Here is a 20684-nt window from a genome sequence, read left to right on the forward strand (position 1 = left end):
TACTTTTATACTTCGAAATACTTTACCACAATTCGCAATTATACATTTTATTTAATCAACTTCATATCCGTTACCTTTTCTACCAAACCGAATAAAAAACATTTTAGATGTCAATTTATTTAAAAAATAGACAAAAAATTTCATATATGTAGTACTGTAACGACAGTAAATTTCTGATAATTTTTCTGGTTAATTGTCTGAATTGACATCAATTGGCCACCGATCATTTTTTGAATCCGCCAAAAAATTTTTGAATAAAAAATTGAGCGAAAAGTTTACAGGAATATTTTTGACGTCAATCGACGGACAATTGTCAGCCAATTCGTGATCTGACTGAAAATGAAAATGATGGTAATTTTGCTGTACATATATGAATTAATACAAGTAAAATTATATGAAAATTCAAAATTTGAAGGAGGAAAAAAAAGTGATTAAAAAATTGGATGTCAATTATTGCGTAATTAGTAATGCAAGATTTCCTAATGTTCTTGTGATAAAAAAGGCGAAATAAAGAATAAGAAAAAAGTAAAAGAGGTCACCTTGGTACGGCGTTACGCGTATAAATATGTTTGAAAACTGTCCTTTGGGGCAAAGCAATGGCTTGACGTATTTCAGTGGTGCCGGAAGCCGTAATTACTTGGCTTCACTGCAGTCAAAGAACGCTCGATGAAAAAGAGCTTGGATTATAAAAAACACTACTACCAGCTGAAAGTAATTGAAGATATTAGACTTTCCCTTTATAGGGAATTTTTATAAATATTTTTCTTCATTAAGATTATAAATTAAAAACATTTTTTTAAAATAATTATATTAAATGTTTAAATCTCGTAAAATAACTTCATAAATATTTTATAATTTTTTTTTTTGATGAATAAAATACTTGGAGTTTTTATAAACTAAATATTTTATAAAGTATCGAGAGATTCAGATAACTTTTATGTACAATGGCTTGAAAAAAGAGATCTTGAAGATAATCAATCTTGTGCCATTGGTTGGAATCCGATATTCCTACAGATTTGTTACACAAATGTTAAAGTTTACTAATGCTAAAGTAATACAGTTTCAATAGTAGATACTAGGTATTGAAAAGTATAAACTAATCAGTATTTTTAGAGACTTTTATATTTAAATTTAAATAAAATAACTTTTAGATTAAACAATTTGAATGTTTAAACAAAATTTTATATAAAAAGTCGGGAGAGAGTTGTGAGTATAAAAGAGAGTTAAGTCAAATAGAACACGATAAATAGAGTTCAGTAGATACTTAAAACTCTGATAGAAGTATAAATTACTTATGAAGAAGAAACGATGCCAAAAATTATAAAAAAAATTAGCGCAAAACAGGGACAGAAATATGGGCACTTTTTATAATTGGTCGTATATAGAGCCAGGGTTTTTGCTTGAATTTGGAAAAATAATTAATTGGTGGTATGAAATTTTGGATTTTACGGTGAAAATATTGGTCGTATCAAAAAAATTTTCAAATAAAAGTTGTAGGTAATTTAATTTTCTAGAAAAAATGTCTCTTATAATTTTTTCGTAGGACTAATAAGAAAGCCGTAATTTCAAAATTAAGATTTTCGTAGTTGTCAAAAATTTGAATCATTCATTATGAATCTTAATTTTGGAATTACAGTGAAAATATTGGTCGTATGAAAAAAATTTTCAAATAAAAGTTGTAGGTAATTTAATTTTCTAGAAAAATTGTCCCTTATAATTTTTTCGTAGGACTAGTAAGAAAGCCGTAATTTCAAAATTAAAATTTTCGTAGCTGTCAAAAATTTGAATCATTCATTATGAATCTTAATTTTGGAATTACAGTGAAAATATTGGTCGTATGAAAAAAATTTTCAAATAAAAGTTGTAGGTAATTTAATTTTCTAGAAAAATTGTCCCTTATAATTTTTTCGTAGGACTAATAAGAAAGCCGTAATTTCAAAATTAAGATTTTCGTAGTTGTCAAAAATTTGAATCATTCATTATGAATCTTAATTTTGAAATTACAGTGAAAATATTGGTCATTTAAAAAAATCATAAGAGACATTTTTTTTAGATAATAAAATTTCCTATAATTTTTGTCTGAAAACTTTTCTGATAAAACCAATATTTTCGCCGTAGTATCAAACATTTGAACCATTAATTTCAAAATCAAAGGAAAAATCTTGTCCCAAGTGATATATAATGATTAAAAAATTTTAATAATTTGTTTAATTATATAAAATAATAATTATATTAATTTATATATAAATGAGAACAAAAGAAGTTATAACTGGATCAGAATTGTGCAAGCTGTGATGATCATAGTAACATGTACGTGCTCGGACGGGTATTGGAAATTGAAAGAGAACAAGAGAGAGAATGGAGAAAAAAAACAAAGACAGAAAAAGGGAAAGAGAAAGAGGAAAACGTTATTTACACGGCATCCACCGGTTGGCAGAGTAATCGATCTGAAAACAGAGTAAAACTCGATCACTTTATCATTATTGGGTCGCAATTTGGGTTTCAAAAGTGTATCACATTGACTCTGCAGCAACAATAATAATTTCTTCATTGGTTATTTTATGATTGCTCTCTTTTCCCTTCTTTTCCTGTTTTCCATGTAATTATACAAATATTTACGGTGATTTAATTTAATTTGTTTTGTTGGCTCATTGAACTTATCAGTAATCAATAAATTATTTCGAATAATTGCTTAGTGGCGGGTTTTTTTATACTAATATATTTAAATTTACAAAGGTTAGACCTTAAAGTATCTTCTCATGACTTTGCCGTTACTCTTGCTATTGAGAAGGTACTTTCTCTTCTTACAAGCATCTCGTTTTTTGAATTATTCAACGGATATGGATATCGGCTCGCTCCAAAGAGATGAAAGAATGCCCAGGCTCCAACCTCGTCATACTACTTTAAATTTATGGAACATAACTTATTTTCAACACATGTACCAATCCATTTTCAACTTACTCTACATTTATTTTATTTCATCGGAAGAAATGGAAAATAACTCATATATTTAAGAAGAATTCATCCCCAAGTTACGGTGAGAAGAAAAATTAATTTTCTGAACACAATATTTCTCAAGTAATATATCAATTAAAATTATCGTAGGATTAATTTCATGTCTCATTCGCGGAATCCATAGAAAAGAGGTTCCGACAGGTAGAACTTCTAAACTTGAGACAAATCAGAACTTCCAGTGGAACTTTTTGAGAACTTTGGAATTTTGATAGTGAAAAAAAGTATCTAGAAATTTATATGAACGAAATTTGAGTCGAAGAAAAATATATTTTTCAAAACGTAATTTTACTACTTACCCTAGTTCTGAAAAAATTAAAAAAAACCTTCAAATTGAAAATTTTCATGGTTTTTTTGAATCTTATGAGGATTTTGGTTTTCCATGGAAACTTTTTTCAGAACGAGGGTAAAAAAAAATATAGTAAAATTGCGTTATACAAACGTTTTACTTTGACTCAAAATTTACTCATATAAGTTTTTTGACTCTAAAAATTTACAAAGTTCCAAAAAAGTTTCATATTGCAAACTTTTTTGAAACGAATTTTTCTTATACTCAAGAAAAAAATGAAATTTGGTTGCGTTTTGAAAAAAAAGCTCAGCATATTTTGAAACCAACTCTGATTTCTCAGACAGAAAATAATTTAAAATGAAATCTTCAAATTTTCCCACCGAAAATTTATCAAATTTAAAATTTTCAGCAGCATAATTTCTCATGGTGAGAAAATGCAATATTTCCGTTGTTTTCTCAGCGTATTCTATTCGAAAATTCTTCTGAAACGTTTTGAGTATTGAATCTAATTCAATTTCACTTAAATATTTTCATGTCATTAATTAACCGTAAGAAAAACTGCTGGCGTTGAAAAAGACATTGAATAGTTTAAATTCAAAATCCGAGACAATTACTTGGCCTGCAATAAATGCTCATGGTAAGTATTGATACTTATACTTTTTAAATATTTTTCTTTGTTTTTATTGTTATTGTTATTGTATGTATATTTTCAGTCTAACAAGCGCACTATTATTTAGTGGGAGTCTAAAGTATCAGAGGCCAGCCACTCTTTTTTATTATAGAGATTTTGTAATAGGCAAAGTCTTTGGCGATGTGCCAATAGCATCGATCGGGTTTCAATGTATAGTCACTTGAAGACTCTTTCTGCTTCCATTATCTGTCCTTTCAATCTGCTATCGTCTATGAGCCAGAAATGCGCTAGGGGTGCAATCATCAAGACACCATTGTAATAGACATTTAATGCTGTGTTAGAACTTTTTCTCATGTTAACCTTGATGACACACCAGCTCGCTTTATCTCTTCAATCGCTATATTGCTTTGCCTCTTTTTTTAAATTTTCTTTCTGAAACCCAGGTATAAATAGTTTAGATAAATCGAAACCACATTTCAAACTCATGTTGAAATAGAAATTTTAATTAATAATTCACAAGAATTTCAATGATAACCCATCAGTGGGCTGTGCTGTATAATTATTTCAAGCTAATAAAAAAATAATACTGTCTATACATTACATATTTCTGATGCTATCATGTTTTCATACTCGGAAAAAAATGTGTTGGTGTAAGAAATATTTTGCATTTGAATTGAAAATGAAAAATTTTGCCGTAAGAAATCTTGAGAAAAATGGGACCTCGAAAAAGTTTTTATTTTTTACTATACACGGAGAGAAAATTATGGTAACAGTTACAATGTATTATGGGAATGGTTCCCATACTGCATGGTAACCGGTTTTTTTGAAATGTTGATTATAGGAACGGCACCCATATATATTATGGTAATCATTCCTATAATTATGGGTATAATTCCCATATGGTATCGGAATAGTTCCTATGGAATTATGGCAATGGTTACTATAATATTATGGTGATCGTTACCATAATATTATGGGAACCGTTACAATGTGGTTATAGGATTGGTTCCTATTTGTTTATGGGAACTATTCCTATGAGTATGGTAATCATTACCATGATTCTTTCACATGCGATATGGGAACTGTTACCATAATGATAGGAATTGTTCCCATACTTATAGAAATTTTCCCAGAAAGTATGGGTCTATATCCCATAATCCCAAGTAATCATTACCATAACAGTATTGGATATTTCATAAACGTACTAGGAACAGTTACTATAATTTTTTCTCCGTGTAGTTTCAAATTTCGACAAATAATATTCATTACAATTGATCAATAATTTTTAAGTGTACAATGTTTTTTATAACGTAACATAATAATATTTTGGCAAACTCAACTTCCTGTTTCAAGTTTGCTAGACAGCATAATAAAAATTCACAATTTTTCAAGCCCATTTTTTTTCATTTTAAAAAAATTTATTTTCGCGCCAAAAAATATTATTGTTTTTAATTCATAATGCAAAAGGTTTAAAATTAAAAGAGCGTCGGACTAAAAATTAAAATGGCTTCTAAATAATTTTCTTTGTAAAATTAGCATCTAAATATATATGACATTACATTTTACAAAGTATATTAAAAATTTATAAGCTCTTTTGACGATTCGCGATTGCAATTAAACAAATTTCGCTATAAAATTCTCTATGTGATTATTGTCTATGTACTTTTGCAAGCAATGACTTTGAATAGATTTGAAAAAGTGAACCACTGAAAAATTTTAAGTAAACAAAACACACAATGCTTCGCATTTGAAGTGTATAAAATGTTATTTTTAAAAACCGCGGGATATAAAAACGCAGAAAAATAATCTTCGATATAAATATTTATAGAAGCATTTAGTTGATAAAAAAAAAAGACTAGAATCCGTGATTAATATTAAGTGACAGCAACATAAACGCGTGTAAAAAAAAAAAAAAAAAAAAAAACAACAAATACAACAGGAAATTATGATACCAGGCGTTTAATTAGTGTTATTAAAGTTTATTATTCTTTGAAATATTAAATTCAGTATAATTGTCAGGAATTGAAATAATTAAAAAAATAAAAATGCTGAAATTGGGCCGTGAATATCCCGCATATTCGTTTTTATTTAGTTAGTTAATCACCAGTTTTTATTATTTTTCTACCGCAAAACAAACAAGAAATAAATTTATTGTGTATTTGTATTATTTTTATAATTGAATAAATTCACTTCGCCATATTAATTGTATTTAATTAAACGCTTGGTTCAGTCACATAATTTTAATTAAATAAATATTTAAACACTCGAATATTAATTATATATTTTAATCAATGCGAACTTAGTAATTAATTAAATTATTAAATGTGAGATGATTCAAATATAAAACTGTTGAGTTTAAAATAAAAGTAAATATTATCGAGTAAGTTTGTTTTTATTAGAAATTGGGACAGGCTAAAGCAATTACGATAATTTTTTATTTAAAGTTTAAATGTTAAAAGTTGTTATTTTAAAATTTTTTTTTAACGAGTCTTTGAGTCTCTTTGGTGGTTTCGCCTACGAAAGTCGCGGAACTCGATGATATTGCAAAGTTAATGCTTGCGCAAATTATTCTACAGCAACGCTATGTTATGTAGAAGGCAAAAAGAGAAATGATGACGAAGACGGTGTGTTGTTTTTCTAACTTCACCTCACGACTTGTAACATTTAACATAATTAATAATGATAAATTAATATTTAATTTAACAGCAGATTTATTTTATTAAGTAATAAAATGAGAAAATAAAGATAACACTTGTACACAACTTTTTTGCGAAACTTAAAAAATTTTCTCGGCTGATGATTTATTGCAGGTGAGATCCAAGTTTGTTAGTAGACCGAAGAAAAAACTATAACTCGGTCATTGTACTCTCTACATACTCATTACTCTGCCATTAATAAAAAAATTTTTCATTAAATACTTTTATATTAAATTCATTATTTTCTTTAATGAAAAAAAGTTTTTATCTAAAAATTCCATTAGCAAACTAATTGAGATTTATGCGGCAAGATTATTAACATCAGAGTGCAGGGATAAAGGTATGGTAACAATTACAATGTATTGTGGGAATTGTGGGATTCCCATAATGTGTGGTAATCGTTTTTTTTTTAGATATCGATTATAGGAATGGCACCTATACAAATTATGGTAACCATTACCATTTATGTAGTTTTCATTCGTAGACAGCATGGTAATAATTTCTGTCATTTTTTAATCGTTCTGTACTATTATGGTAACCGTTACCCTGTATTATAGTAATAATCCCCATAATATGAGGAGTTTCTTAATGTTATGGTAACCATTACCATAATTTATATAGTAACCGTTACTGTGTATTATAATAATGATTCCCATAGAATGAGGAATTTCTAAATTTTCTGGTAATCATTACCATATATTATGTTAATAATTCCCATAGAATAAAGAATTTCTAAATGTTATGGTAACCATTACCGTATATTATAGTAACCATTACTATAAAATGAGGAATTTCTAAATGTTCTGGTAATCATTACCATATATTTAGTAATAATTCCCATAGAATGAGGAATTTCTAAATTTCATGGTAACCATTACCGTATATTATAGTAATCATTACCATATATTATAATGAAAATTCCCATAGCATGAAAAATTTCTAAAGTCTATGGTAACCATTACCGTATATTATAATAACCATTGCCATAATATTTATAGTAACCATTACCATACATTATTGTAAGGATTCCCATAGTATGACAAATTTCTAAATGTTATGGTAACCATTACTATAATATATAGTAACCGTTACTGTGTATTATAATAATGATTCCCATAGAATGAGGAATTTCTAAATGTTCTGGTAATCATTACCATATATTTAGTAATAATTCCCATAGAATGAGGAATTTCTAAATTTCATGGTAAACGTTACCGTATATTTTAGTAATCATTACCATATATTATAATAAAAATTCCCATACCATGAAAAATTTCTAAATGCTATGGTAACCATTACCATACATTATCGTAAAGATTCCCATAGTATGACAAATTTCTAAATTTTATGGTAACCATTAGTATAATATTATGGTCATGGTAATAATTACCATATTATGGGGATGGTTTCCATGATATATAGTTTATTCCTATCCACCATAATAACCATTAAAATATGAATAAAGGATATATTTCCATGGGAAATATTGTCATCTGCCTGGTAATCATTACCATGGTTAAGTTGCCATAAAGTAAAAACTATTCTACAATCATAGAAAATATTTCTAGTTATGGAAACTTTTTTAAAAAATTATGGACGTGTAACCCATAATTCGTAGTAATTATTACCATACCATCATGGGTTTATATTTCATAATTATCTCTGTTATACATAACTATAACGTCATAAATCCACAAACGAAAATGAATTTCCATAAACTTTAAATGCATTGATAACAATCGTCGACGTTTCATGACATATAAAGCTGATGCACATGCTCGTAAAACGGGACACGAGAAACATATTATATTATATTATATTATATTATATTATTAAATATGTATGTATGTACGTAACAATTGCACTTTAACTGATCATGCGCGTTACCATGAATCTATTCAAGTTATCGCACCGGCATACAAGAGAATGCTAAAAAAAAATAAATATACTTTTATTGTCGGATAAATGACAGAAACAAGTGTCCGGGTAAATTAAAAAATATTATCTCCACACTTTATCGATTAATGCCAGTACATAAAACAATTAACGTTACAATGAAATCGATAAAGAGCTGACGTAAGTTTATGAGCAAATAAACAAATTTTAAATCTAAATGTACATCAAGAAGTTTACATTTATGATGTGTTTCAGATGCTAAAAAAAAAAAAAAAAAAAAAATGATAAATTAAAATTTAAAGAAAAATCCCGTTACAATGATACTCGCGCAATCGACTAGCTTCTTTCATATAATTTTTTTCCTTTCTATATTCATCGTCGCTTGGGTGCTCTTGACAGTTGTGGATTGAATGATAAATGGTGAACGTGCTAGTACGGTGCAAAACATACCGGAAGTGACGTGGCCATGAACAGTACTGGTAGCAGAATGTACAGCATTTGTAGCAGCATTAGCAACCTGTTTTAGGGCACTTATAACCATCATATTTATTATATTTAATATCTAACACACTGCACTTGATACTTTATCAACAGCACTCTCTATTGAATTATTAAATTCGGTGAAGAAGGGAAGACTAGTCTTCCGAGTCGTTTGCACTTCCGTACTGTAATTCCAGTTATTTTGATTCGAATTGAATTAGCGATGATTTACACAATCATAAGTTTTGCGCGAGTGTACCTGGCGCTCGCGAGCGTTACCTAGGAGAGACTAGTCGACCTCCGTCGATGCCAGGCTTCTCCTCCTCCATCCAATTCCAACAACGGTTACCAGCAACGATCAACGTTCTGTCTTTTACTTTCACATTAAATCAAGCTGGATCTTTGTCTCTGTTCTTTACCATGAGTTTCACCTTCTCTTGGTACATAGTTGGATTCAAGTCACACTTTAAATTATATATAAACTTTATACTCTCGATAATGTCTTTATCATATGACAAATATTATTACGGACAAGTAATATAAGGATGAGTTATTATAAGTTATAATGAGGAATAACTTTAATGAGAACAAGAACGAGAACGAGAATGGAAACAATTATTTAATGGATGTTTCAGTATTGAAGGTGCTTTGATATAACGACAGTAAAAGTTTATTATAATGTCTAAGGTGCGTTTCACCTTGGAATAGTTGACGGAAGAGTCCGATCCACGGTAACGTGATTGTAATTTTAATTTTAAAAAATAAAAAAAAAATTCCGGAGAAACAATAGCGACAGACAAAGGAAAATATAAAATTATAATTAATTTTTATCTTCAGGTGAATCCTTATTATTATTGTTTTTGTAGTCAGCGTCAGCAGTAAATGTCAAAAGAACGATTATGCTGAGTTGAGGGCAAAGAGAAGGGAAAGGTAATATAAGTAAAAGAAATTCCCTCTTTGCCCCGCGTTGGAGCTGTTGTTGTAAGAGATCGGGGTACAGAGAGAAGCCTCGGGAGAATTAAATCGTGACTGATTCTTTCAATCTGCACCAGGTTCTGCAAACTAGGGAGACAACCAGCTCACAATGCCGTGTATACCATATATATCAAACCTACAGCCAGATAATGTATGTGCTGAGAAATATATATTAGATATATATATCTTTTGAAACTCTCGATCAAGTTTCACCTGATAATATTTCTATACATTGTACTTTTAGCCTCTAGCTAAAAGCTTTTCACTAATATTCCATTCTACCAGCTCTTATTCCTCATCAAATTTCCTACAATACCTGTACCTATTTTATTTCTGTATTAAATAAATAAATATGAGTATTCTATTAAATATAAATAAGTTAATTTATAAGGTTTTTTTATACCGCAAGTGTTTGGCAATCGATCTGAGAAAGCTTTCTTGCGAGTACTTACGGAGATCATCTCACTGACATAAATATATGTATACATATGTGGTAATACTTATGTGGATGTGTGAAAAACGGTAGGATGCTGTGCCACCATCAATCACGTATGAAAGCTTAACACTCTTGCGTTCAAAGACGCGAATACGTCCTCGGATTAAGGTCAAATATACTCTTTGACGGTTAGTGTGCAACATCAGCACATGAGTATATAGTATACATATGTATATATATATATATACATCCATCATGAAGCTACAGTGCTAAATAACATTGATTCGATGAGCTCACCTGAATCTAAAAAAATATTTTTCCTCTCATCCATGAACATTTGCTGAATTTTTTTAACTTCTATTGATGCTTTGTCAGTATAAAATAACCTCCGATCGATAAATATATACAGAGCCATCGCAAAGAGAAATATAAATATTAAAACTTAAAATCGGTGTATATATTGAAAGTATTGTTTTGTCTTGATATCTAATTTTCCGATTGATAATTATTAATTCAAATTTGATGCCATTTGCTGAATTTTTTATCATACCTGCACCGGAAATTCAAATTCCTTCGGTTTAGAGGGAAGAAAAAATATATATGGCAAAATAGCATATATACAATACGAAATATATGAGCCACATATATACTATTTTACCGGAATAGACATTCATGTGGGATTTTTTTCTCTTAAAAACAAATGAGAAAAAGTAGCGCATGCGCCATTATTCCAACAAACAGAAACAATAGTAAATTACCCACCTAGGGAGGAAATCAGAACACGGATTGGGATGTCCTATCGTTCTTCGTGATGTGTATACTATTTTTCACCAGATTTTTAGTTGAAAGTTTAAATTTCTGCCTCTGTTTATAAGAATCGCGCATGCGCTAATTTTTATTATTTAAAACAAAACTTTCTTCCCGCCAAACAGAACAGGAATTTGAATATACACACCATAGAGGAAGGTAAGACGATCCAATCCGCATGTTTGCCACTTTCACCGGCTCGAGTAGAAAATTTCACACATGGGTCATAATGTTCTATTTTTCTCCCTAGGTGCGTAATGTACTATTAAGTATAAAAATACACAGCCATTATCGCAAAGAGAAATAAAAATATCAAAACTGAAAATCGCTATATATTATATTTACATGTAATATATATTAAAAGCGTACTGAGTTTTGATATAAAATTAACCAATAAATAATTAATGATTAATAGTAACAATTTAAACGTTTCAGAGTATTATTAATGAAAATTTAATACCTGAATAATTTTATTTAAATCATCCAAGTACAGATGCATTCATGAATTCTGTATATGTCGATTAGAATTTAATAATCGATTCAGCTGTTACGCTGTTATTCATCATTCAGTTTATTTTTCAATCCCATTTATTTCCAGTCGGTATAAAATTTTATCAGCTTGTGAATGCAATATTTTAGCGTTCTAAATATCGCAGAGATATATTTTTTTTTTAACGGCAGTAGTAATTTCCAGTGTTCAGTAGTATAATGACAATTTAGAAATTTCACAAGTCATCGTTGTCACAAGTGTGCAGATGCTTGTGGAAGTTGATGAGGTTGTAAATCCAAATTCTATCTTTCAGTCTGTCTCCGTCTTTCTCAACGGTTTGCTCTCGTTATTCTCGAGTACAGTTGCATAGCAAGCGGTGAAGCGCAAAACGTGGATAAGGTTTTAGAATGCACATTGCAGTGGCACACTACAGCTACGGGTTTTACGAGTCTCTAGGCGCAGCATCATCACATCAAGTTGTCAGTGGACTCGCCCAGCTCATTATCTTCTCTATAGAACAACAACTACTAGTATGACAACGACTACGACGACAACGTAAACGTGAAACGAGTGAGACGAATGAGCGAACATCAACACAATACAATAAACTATAACTTTACTCACTGACGCAGTGCATAACAAAGATTCTATTCCGACGTCAACTTTAATTGTAGTTTGCTGCTAATTATCATTTTCTGTTATTTATTATTTCTCTTTATCTTCATACCCATAAAAATTTTACAATACTATCAAATGTCAATTATTTTATTTTTTATTCATTTTTATTTTCATCCCGAGGCGTAAAAAAAAAAATTGACTGTTAAATTTAAATTAATTTGTGATCATGTGAAAAATCGTTGACTTAAATTCAACAAAAAGTCAATATTTTTTTTGTCGCTTGGGACCAATTTTGCAGAAAATTATTTTCAAATACGCAATTGAAAAAAAAATATTTAGTTATCCTGTATGAAAATAAAATGGTCAAAGTATATAATAAAAAATATCAGAAAATATATGTGGCGAATTTAACTATATATTCTGATATCCCGCATAAAAATACTATGTATGATAAATATATATGGAAAAATATATGATCAATATGGGACCATATAAGTGGCCAAAAACGATATATATTTTCTTATATATAATATAGTAAGTTTTAATATAATTGATTGTATATGTAAGTTTATAAATTAATACATGTATTATATATATTTATAATCATATATGTAAACTTATAAGTTAGCACATATATGTATTACATATATTGATAATTATATATGTAAATTTGTAAGCTAGCACACATATATATTCTGAACATAATGTTCGAATCTTATAACAGAGAGAGAAAGACACAAAAAAATAGATTTTATTTATTCTTACATATATGGGAGACTTATATGGTTCTATATATCGATAAATATATAAAAATTTATAAAGTTGAATACATGGTACATATATCTTGCCATATAATGATCAATTATATATGTATTCTTATTTGTTTTCATATATAAATAACATTTATGTTTGAATATATAGAAATTATAAGTTTTCAAATATATAAATAATATATTGAAGTTATACGGAAATATATGAAATCATATAAGAGAAAACATATATAAAAATATAATAAAATCGGCCAAAATCTATATAAAGTTCTATATAAGATTTCATGTATTGTCACATATATATTTATGTCTGTAACATATATTTTTGAATATATGTTTACCATATATGATATTTTCATACGGGTATACAGAAAAAAAAATTTTACCACAAAAAACTAAATTTTTTTTTTGGCGCGAAAAATTTTCATTTTTAAATTACAATGAAAAAAAAATTTTTTAAATGAATAAAAAATTTTTTTTTACTTGTAGATATTTTAAAATATTTATAAACTAAAACAACTTACTCAACAGTTTAAAAAAAACTTTAGTATCAACACAAGCAGCTAGATTGCATAATAAATGTAGCAAACTGCCTGAAGGTGATTAATACTTTTATATACAAATATAAAGAAATGAATTTACTAGATCAAAATTTTTTATTCATGCTAAATCCAGCCTCGAGCTATAGGTTTATTTCACATAAAAAAATTTAAATTCGCGAATAAAAAAAGGCGATCAATTGTTTGCTTGCTAAAAAAGTCTTGAGATTTAATCCGAGGTTCTTGACACCATACAGGTTTTGCGAGTTTTAATTTACTGATTTAACTCGAGAGCCGGACAAAAAAGGATCCCAACAAATTATAAGATAAACGCCTTCGATCGTAAACTTCACGTTAACTTGGTGTTTATTCAATCGCAACTCTAGTGTCTAAGTATTTTTAACATCTTATCAAATTATTAGACAGTAAATACTGATATGAAGTTAATGAAAAAAACATGACAGTCTTGACATAATGTAATTCAATAAATTTTTCTATATTGACATTGTTTGGTGAAGTTAAACGAATTTCAATAGTCGTAGTACTCAAACGATGTTCGTGCAAGCGATAAATTGGTTGCTGGTGGTGATGCTGATGCCAGAGCTGCTGATTTTCACCGATCTTGCTTCCTTCTCGTGTATTCGATACCGATGATGCTGGCAATAGAATCAATAATAAAACCTCCAAACACGATAGCTCATTTTTATAGATCGCTTATACCATCAGTATTTCATCCTCATACTTTTTTTTTTATCAGTTATTCCCTGGATACATATTTGTACGTGTTGAAACAAACGGATAATTTATTTACGAACGGAAAATAAAAAAATATCTACATACTTGTATATATATGTATATATAAATATTAAAATAACTACAATAAACCAGTGCTTGCACGTAGTCAGAACGTGAATTCAATTTTCTTCCATAAAGAATAATTTAGAAGGTGTAATTTCCTTGCGCGACTGAATATTTAAGCACCATCTCCATGACTACGGTATTTTTATATTTCTTTAAGCTCTATAGTTTATAATAATAGTGGGTCGTAGTGCCGCACGGCATATTAAGTCGGCCAGGGAAACCACTCAGGTCTCGGAAAAGTGCCTGAGGCTGATGCCAGAGATCGGGACATGCAACTAACCGTTGCAGCATCAAAGACCAATAGGAAGGGAGATGTTGGTCATCGAACGATAAACTAAGGCCACCGGAAACTCCAGCACTCAAACTATAAACGTTTACTTTGGCTTGTAAATTACATTAGTTACACATTACGATCATTTACTCCTCATGCCTCTTCATCAATATGTTAAATCGCGTTACAAGTTCGTTTTAATTTCAACAATTAAGCCCGGGAATATTTCAAATTTTTTATCTGGTAATTGCCGTCTGAAAGTGTCATAAATTTTAGCGCTTAATAAGTTTAAGAAAAAAATTTATTAGGAAGGAACAAAAAAAAAGATGTTTTGATCCGATAGGAAGTATATCAGTGATTACCTGCTGCTAGACCCATGGCAAAGTTCCAGAAGGACCAGCGGCATCCGAAGAGCTTCATCATCTCTTGGTCCTCCGGGCGTCGCTCCTTCATTATCCAATATAATTAACGTTGTATATCAAAATATCTTGATCCAATAAAACAGTTATGTACGCTCGCGAGCACACAAACTCACACGTTCAAACTTTCACGTAACATACGTATCACATATATTATATAGACGGAAACATAATCCACTCATCACAATATGACGGAATTAATTTCATAGTAATGGTCAAAAGTAATCCAACCGTCGTATTTACGGTCTATATCACTGGTAAACTTAAATCCCATCATCTTGAGTTTTAAGAGATAACAGACAGACCCCAAGAGTTTAAACATATAAATTGATCTGATGGTATTTGATCTCTCTTCTGACAGTGTGAGACTATTGGAGCCGAGCTGCTGGCAAGTTTAAGTGAGAACCAGACGGTTCTATACACCGTCACAACTTGACACACATCGACCAACCGAGAAAGCCCGTTTAACATTGAAATTGCATCGTGGCTTTTACTTTACTTACAAGAGTCCTGCATGAAACATTCATGCCTGGATAAATCCACTGCTGACTTCCCGGTCTGTCCTCAGTTACTTCTTTTATTTTATTCAATAGCTATTAAGTCCTCTTCTCTTTTTTATCAGTCTTCTATCATATCTTAATTATGATAAATAAATTTTATCTCATCAGTTTTTTTTTTTTTAAAATACCGCCAGCTGTACTTTTAATGTTTGAATTTTTTTTGGTTGCAGTTACAATGGATAAAATTCGTGAAAATGGAGATAAATTCACAGAATTCTCATCTGTTTTACTGGAGAATATTTGAGTGGAGCGATCACTAAACTGCGACGTACAAGACATATTTCAGTGCACATAAATATCTCTGTTAGACATGATAAGCGATTTTCTCCATATTGTTTCGTATTTTACCAGCAGTAAAACATGTTTGGTTGTTTTTTTATTATATATATATTTTTTATTGTAGAAAACTGGTGTATCGGATACCGCAGTAACTCAGGAATGTGTCGAGTGAAGGCAACTAGTGTGGAGTTATACAGCATTGAAAGTCGCGGCTGTTGACAAATTCCTAAGACACTTCCGAACATCTATTCATATATGCATGTTTGCATATACATACATATATACATATATATATGTAATACTTGTCCAACAGTACTTGCTCTCTTACTCACGTTCAGTGACTGGAATCAAAAGTTTATAACTCGAGTTTTCAACAACTTGGAGCGAAACACCCCGATGACAAAGACTAGTTTGGATTCACGACAGATGCCCGTGTTATAATCCATGGTATGGTTACTCTTGTTTAATCAACTCAGCAAACAACTTCACTGTGTATATGTTATGTTCTATTAGCATCTATCTGATGGTGATTGCATTTCATTAATAAACTTGTTTAATTATTCGTTAGTCGATTCAGTAGATGCTTCTGGACACATTAATAGCTTTTTAAAAGTTTTAGTTTAATAACAAAGTAAACGAACTCGTGGTGGATAACGTGAGAGCTGGTACAAGACTTTTAGTTTAAAGAAAACCAGTACGTTGAGTCTTGTGGAGAAACCTGTTACTAAACCCTTATACATTTAGCATCGCAACAGTGTCAGTTATTCAAGAATGTAACCAAAATCCTGCAACTGGGCATACGCTGGACGATGCGGCGAACTGAATTTAATTTAACTTATGAGTAATTAATTTAAATAGGCATGTCTGCCGAACCCGGAAGTTGAATCGTTGTGTTTGGATGTTATGTAAAAAAGTTTAATTATCAAAGAGCAGAGCAGAATTTAACGAGACATTTGAGTTTTATTTGCTGAACGAGGAGAAATACTGAGCGGCCTTTCTCGCCAGGAAAGTCTTTAAGCAAGTTGTTCGCTATATCTAGTTTTATGTAGAGGAGAATACCGGTCGTTTACGGCCATTCACGTTTCACTTACAACCCACGTTACCCTCTTTCGTCGTGTCAAATAAATGCCAACTTGTTAAAATTTTATTACAATCCTTTTTAAGAGGACGGCTCTTTCTTCTCTTAAACACTGGAGAAGACAACAGTGCATCCTTGTTGCGCTTGCGCAATAAATGGAAACTGTGCCCACGCTCGATTAGACAAATGAAAATTTTTTGAAAATTATAACGTAGGTTGCTAGATTATGAGCCTCGTTCTTAATTTGGTGTTTGGGGATTTTGTTTAAGAGAAAAACGGGAAAATCACTGTAGACTAGTGATGTAAGACAAACAATTGACTAGTGGTCATTTTTTAAATTTAATGGAGTTCCCGCGCCAATTTGAATTTGTCCAGGAAATTTTTTTATGAAAAATTAATTGAAAAATTTTTTACCCTCATTTCGCATCTGAATAGAAGTGAAGATAAATTTTTTACGATTTTTTTGAATAATGAAATTGGATATTATGTTGAATGACTCGCAGTTTACTTAAAATTTTGATTTTGAAAATTCGTGCATTTAATTTGCCCGGGAAATTTAAAAAAAAAAAAATTGAGCGAAAAGTTGACCGAAAATTTTCTACCGTCAATTCGCATCTAAGTAGAAGTGACCGAAAATTTTTGACAAGCAAAAGTCAATTTATCGTGACCTGACTGAACATAAAACCGAGGGTCATTTGGCATCACTACTAAGCCTCCTTGAGCTACATAAATATATCTCTAAAGTATATTTCATAGGTTTATCTGAAACTGAGTTTATAACTAAACAGTAATAAAAAGTCATGTTAACCTTGTAGGGTATTTATTTAGTATTAGTTGTGTAAAAAATTACCCGGAGTTTGTCGAGGGGATAAACTTTATGAAGGAATAAAAAAAAGCATGAGGAGATACATCTTCCAGGTAGTTTTTGTTGTTTACTTCAGAATGTCTTTACTTTGAGAAAGATAACGACAATTTATAATTCTTTCTAAGCCAGTTTTATAAATATATAATACGACGGCTCACTAAAGTACGAACATAGCTTCTAATTAATGTCTTTGCACCTGAATTTCGTAAAGTTTAATTCAACCTAAAGCTTGCTACTTAATTGACTTGTGAATATTTAAAATTACGTAGCTTTTGAGAAAATTAAATAGTCTATAATTAAGAGAGTAAATTTTCTAAGTATTTTAAAGCATAAATACTTTTATAATTAATTATCATAAGCATAGATTACATTAAAAACTTTTTCTTTGCCTTCCTTAGATTAAAAAAAATCCGGGAGTGATTTTTTTTTTTTTGGTAAAAAAAATATATATCATGACGACGACGACGTCTCTTGCTCGTCTTGCCTGAGGGTAACTAAGTCTCAGTTCGAGGGATGAAATGTAAGGCAGAATAGAGGAAAAAATAAAAAGAAAACTCTGAGAATGAGGTAGGTAACGAAGAGAAGACTGAAATTCAGAGAGTTGAGTATATGCATAAAGTTTTAACGATGTCTAGTAGCCGAAGAGCTTGTGCCACATGGTCAAGAGGATACTTTACCAGATATAAAATGACTGCTAACTATCTGGTAGTTTATTAAACAGACGAGCTTATGATATCACTCGTTTTATTTAGATAACTTATTTCATTAAATCAAATTAAATAAATTTAAACACGATCTCAGTACGTCTTAATTTAAATTTGAAATGTGCATTAAGCAATCATGACCTCAGAATAGAGATTTTCAATGTCTCTAATGTACTTAATCAGAGTAATTACACCACAATTGGGTCGGGTTGTTTAAATCCTATTCCATCTTCATGTCTTCAGATTTTTAGCCAGAGCTTTGTTGTGAGAAAAACTTTTCTAACGAGCTTTGTTTTGACGAAAAAATAAAAGTTTTATTCTCCTTGGGTGGATCCTCTTTTACTAAGAGATTTCACCTAATCACTTATTGATCTGCAGACATGAGAAAGGAACATGTGGGTTTATTGGACTACATCTAATTTACATAAAATATAAATTCGGCATGAGAATAACCGAGATTGAATGACGTCCGTAGGATTACTCGTGAATAATCACTTGATGAAATATAAGTTGACTGTCGGACGTTATTCTACATCCCAGCTTGTCGTATCGATCCATGATGAACATTCTCGAACGTGTATTCACTAGTATACAACCCGACGATATTCTTTTGTTGGTTGTTTTCTTCAGAATAGTAATGTCTCTCTCGAAAAATATTTTCTTTCTGCAGACTGTCACAATCGGACGTCTCTTTAGTCTGGATTTTTTTATTTCTTATAGGCTTTTCCTGAAAATAGTCTCCAAGGAACTATGTACGATTGGATTTTAACTGAGATTACTTCCACAAATCGATGAAGAATACAACTTTTGTACAGGAGTTATTTTCAAATAACAATAAAATACAATCGCTCATTTATTTAATTTCGGGTGCTTATATTACCCCATTACTTTTTGTGTATTCTCAATTTTAAGTCACTAAAAAACTATATAATAATATTCAGTATCAAAACTTGAGTCGAGGTTATATAAAACCAATAACGTCTTCTAGATTATTTTCTCAGTATATTATTTAATTTTGTCCGTCAATTTTTTATTTCCCTTAAAAAATTTGAATTTGAATTTTTTCTTTTTTTCATGTTATTCTATACATCGCTGGTGAATTTATTAACATAATCCATCTCTTCAGTCGACCAGAGTCTCTTTGGATCCTCTCTTCACCCACTTCTTTCTGCTCATCTAGCCCTCAATGTTCGCTTGAATATTCGAATGCTTGAATAGCTGATGAGAACTTTTGAATCTCTACTCCCCATCGTTTTTACCCACTCGCTATCCTCTTCACTTTTCTCTCTGTCTCTCCCTTTTTTTTCACTTTTTTAAACTCTCTATCACTCGTCTCTCTTCTCTCTTGCGACAAACTCGTAACCATGCTACAGCGCAGATAGATGAAAACTCTATCTACAACACTGCCAACTTTTCCAAAGCAAACTTTTCATACTTATATCTTTATATTTTATCGTCTATGAAGTAGACGAGAGAGAAGGCTCAAGTCATAATAATTCTTTTTATTCCCCAATCTAAATTAAATAAAAACAATTTCAAATAATAGATCTAGATAAGGAAAGAAAAATGACACGTAGGTAGGCTAGCTATCTTACACAGACAATTATAATTGATTTATCGTATGGAAAGAAGAGAAAAGCACAAGCTCTTGAGGTTCTATTCGGTTTAACATATGAATGCTTCTGAAATCGGAGGCAATAAAGAAGTCAGTAAGATATAAGAGCCTCGGAGCTTTCGGGATAATGTCGGAAGTCTTACACTTCTGTGTGTAAGATTCTTCAATCGATAATGTATAGACTGTAAGCTCAACTCAGAACGCGCAAAAGTGAGATCAGCATATTTTCGGGTCAGTGGTCCTAAGTCTTAAGATTTCTCTACGTTGAATTTCACCTGCTATGTTGAACTCACATGAAGCCTGGGGATTTGAATTTACGTTTTAAATATATGGCAATCAAAAGGCACTCGTTTATGCCTTGTTTTTTTTTTTCCAATACATTTTCAGTGTACT

The 20684-nt window shown here is 30.4% G+C and overlaps 1 protein-coding gene across 3 annotated transcripts in view; it reads right to left on the bottom strand.

The window, feature by feature from the left end:
* The window catches only part of LOC103571854 (tyrosine-protein kinase Btk29A), a 73010-nt gene that overhangs the window by 13381 nt on the left and 38945 nt on the right, over positions 1-20684 (bottom strand). Inside the window, exon 1 of one of the 3 annotated variants that reach the window (XM_053742317.1) lies at positions 8975-9290. The exons of the other annotated variants lie outside the window; for them this stretch is intronic. Within the exon in view, the coding sequence (XP_053598292.1) occupies positions 8975-9068 (94 nt within the window). The 5' untranslated portion in view covers positions 9069-9290. Of the gene's footprint in view, positions 1-8974; positions 9291-20684 lie in introns of those variants that run through there. 3 annotated transcript variants of the gene reach the window in all.

The sequence above is a fragment of the Microplitis demolitor genome, chromosome 10, assembly GCF_026212275.2.
Source record: "Microplitis demolitor isolate Queensland-Clemson2020A chromosome 10, iyMicDemo2.1a, whole genome shotgun sequence".
Classification (NCBI taxonomy): domain Eukaryota; kingdom Metazoa; phylum Arthropoda; class Insecta; order Hymenoptera; family Braconidae; genus Microplitis; species Microplitis demolitor.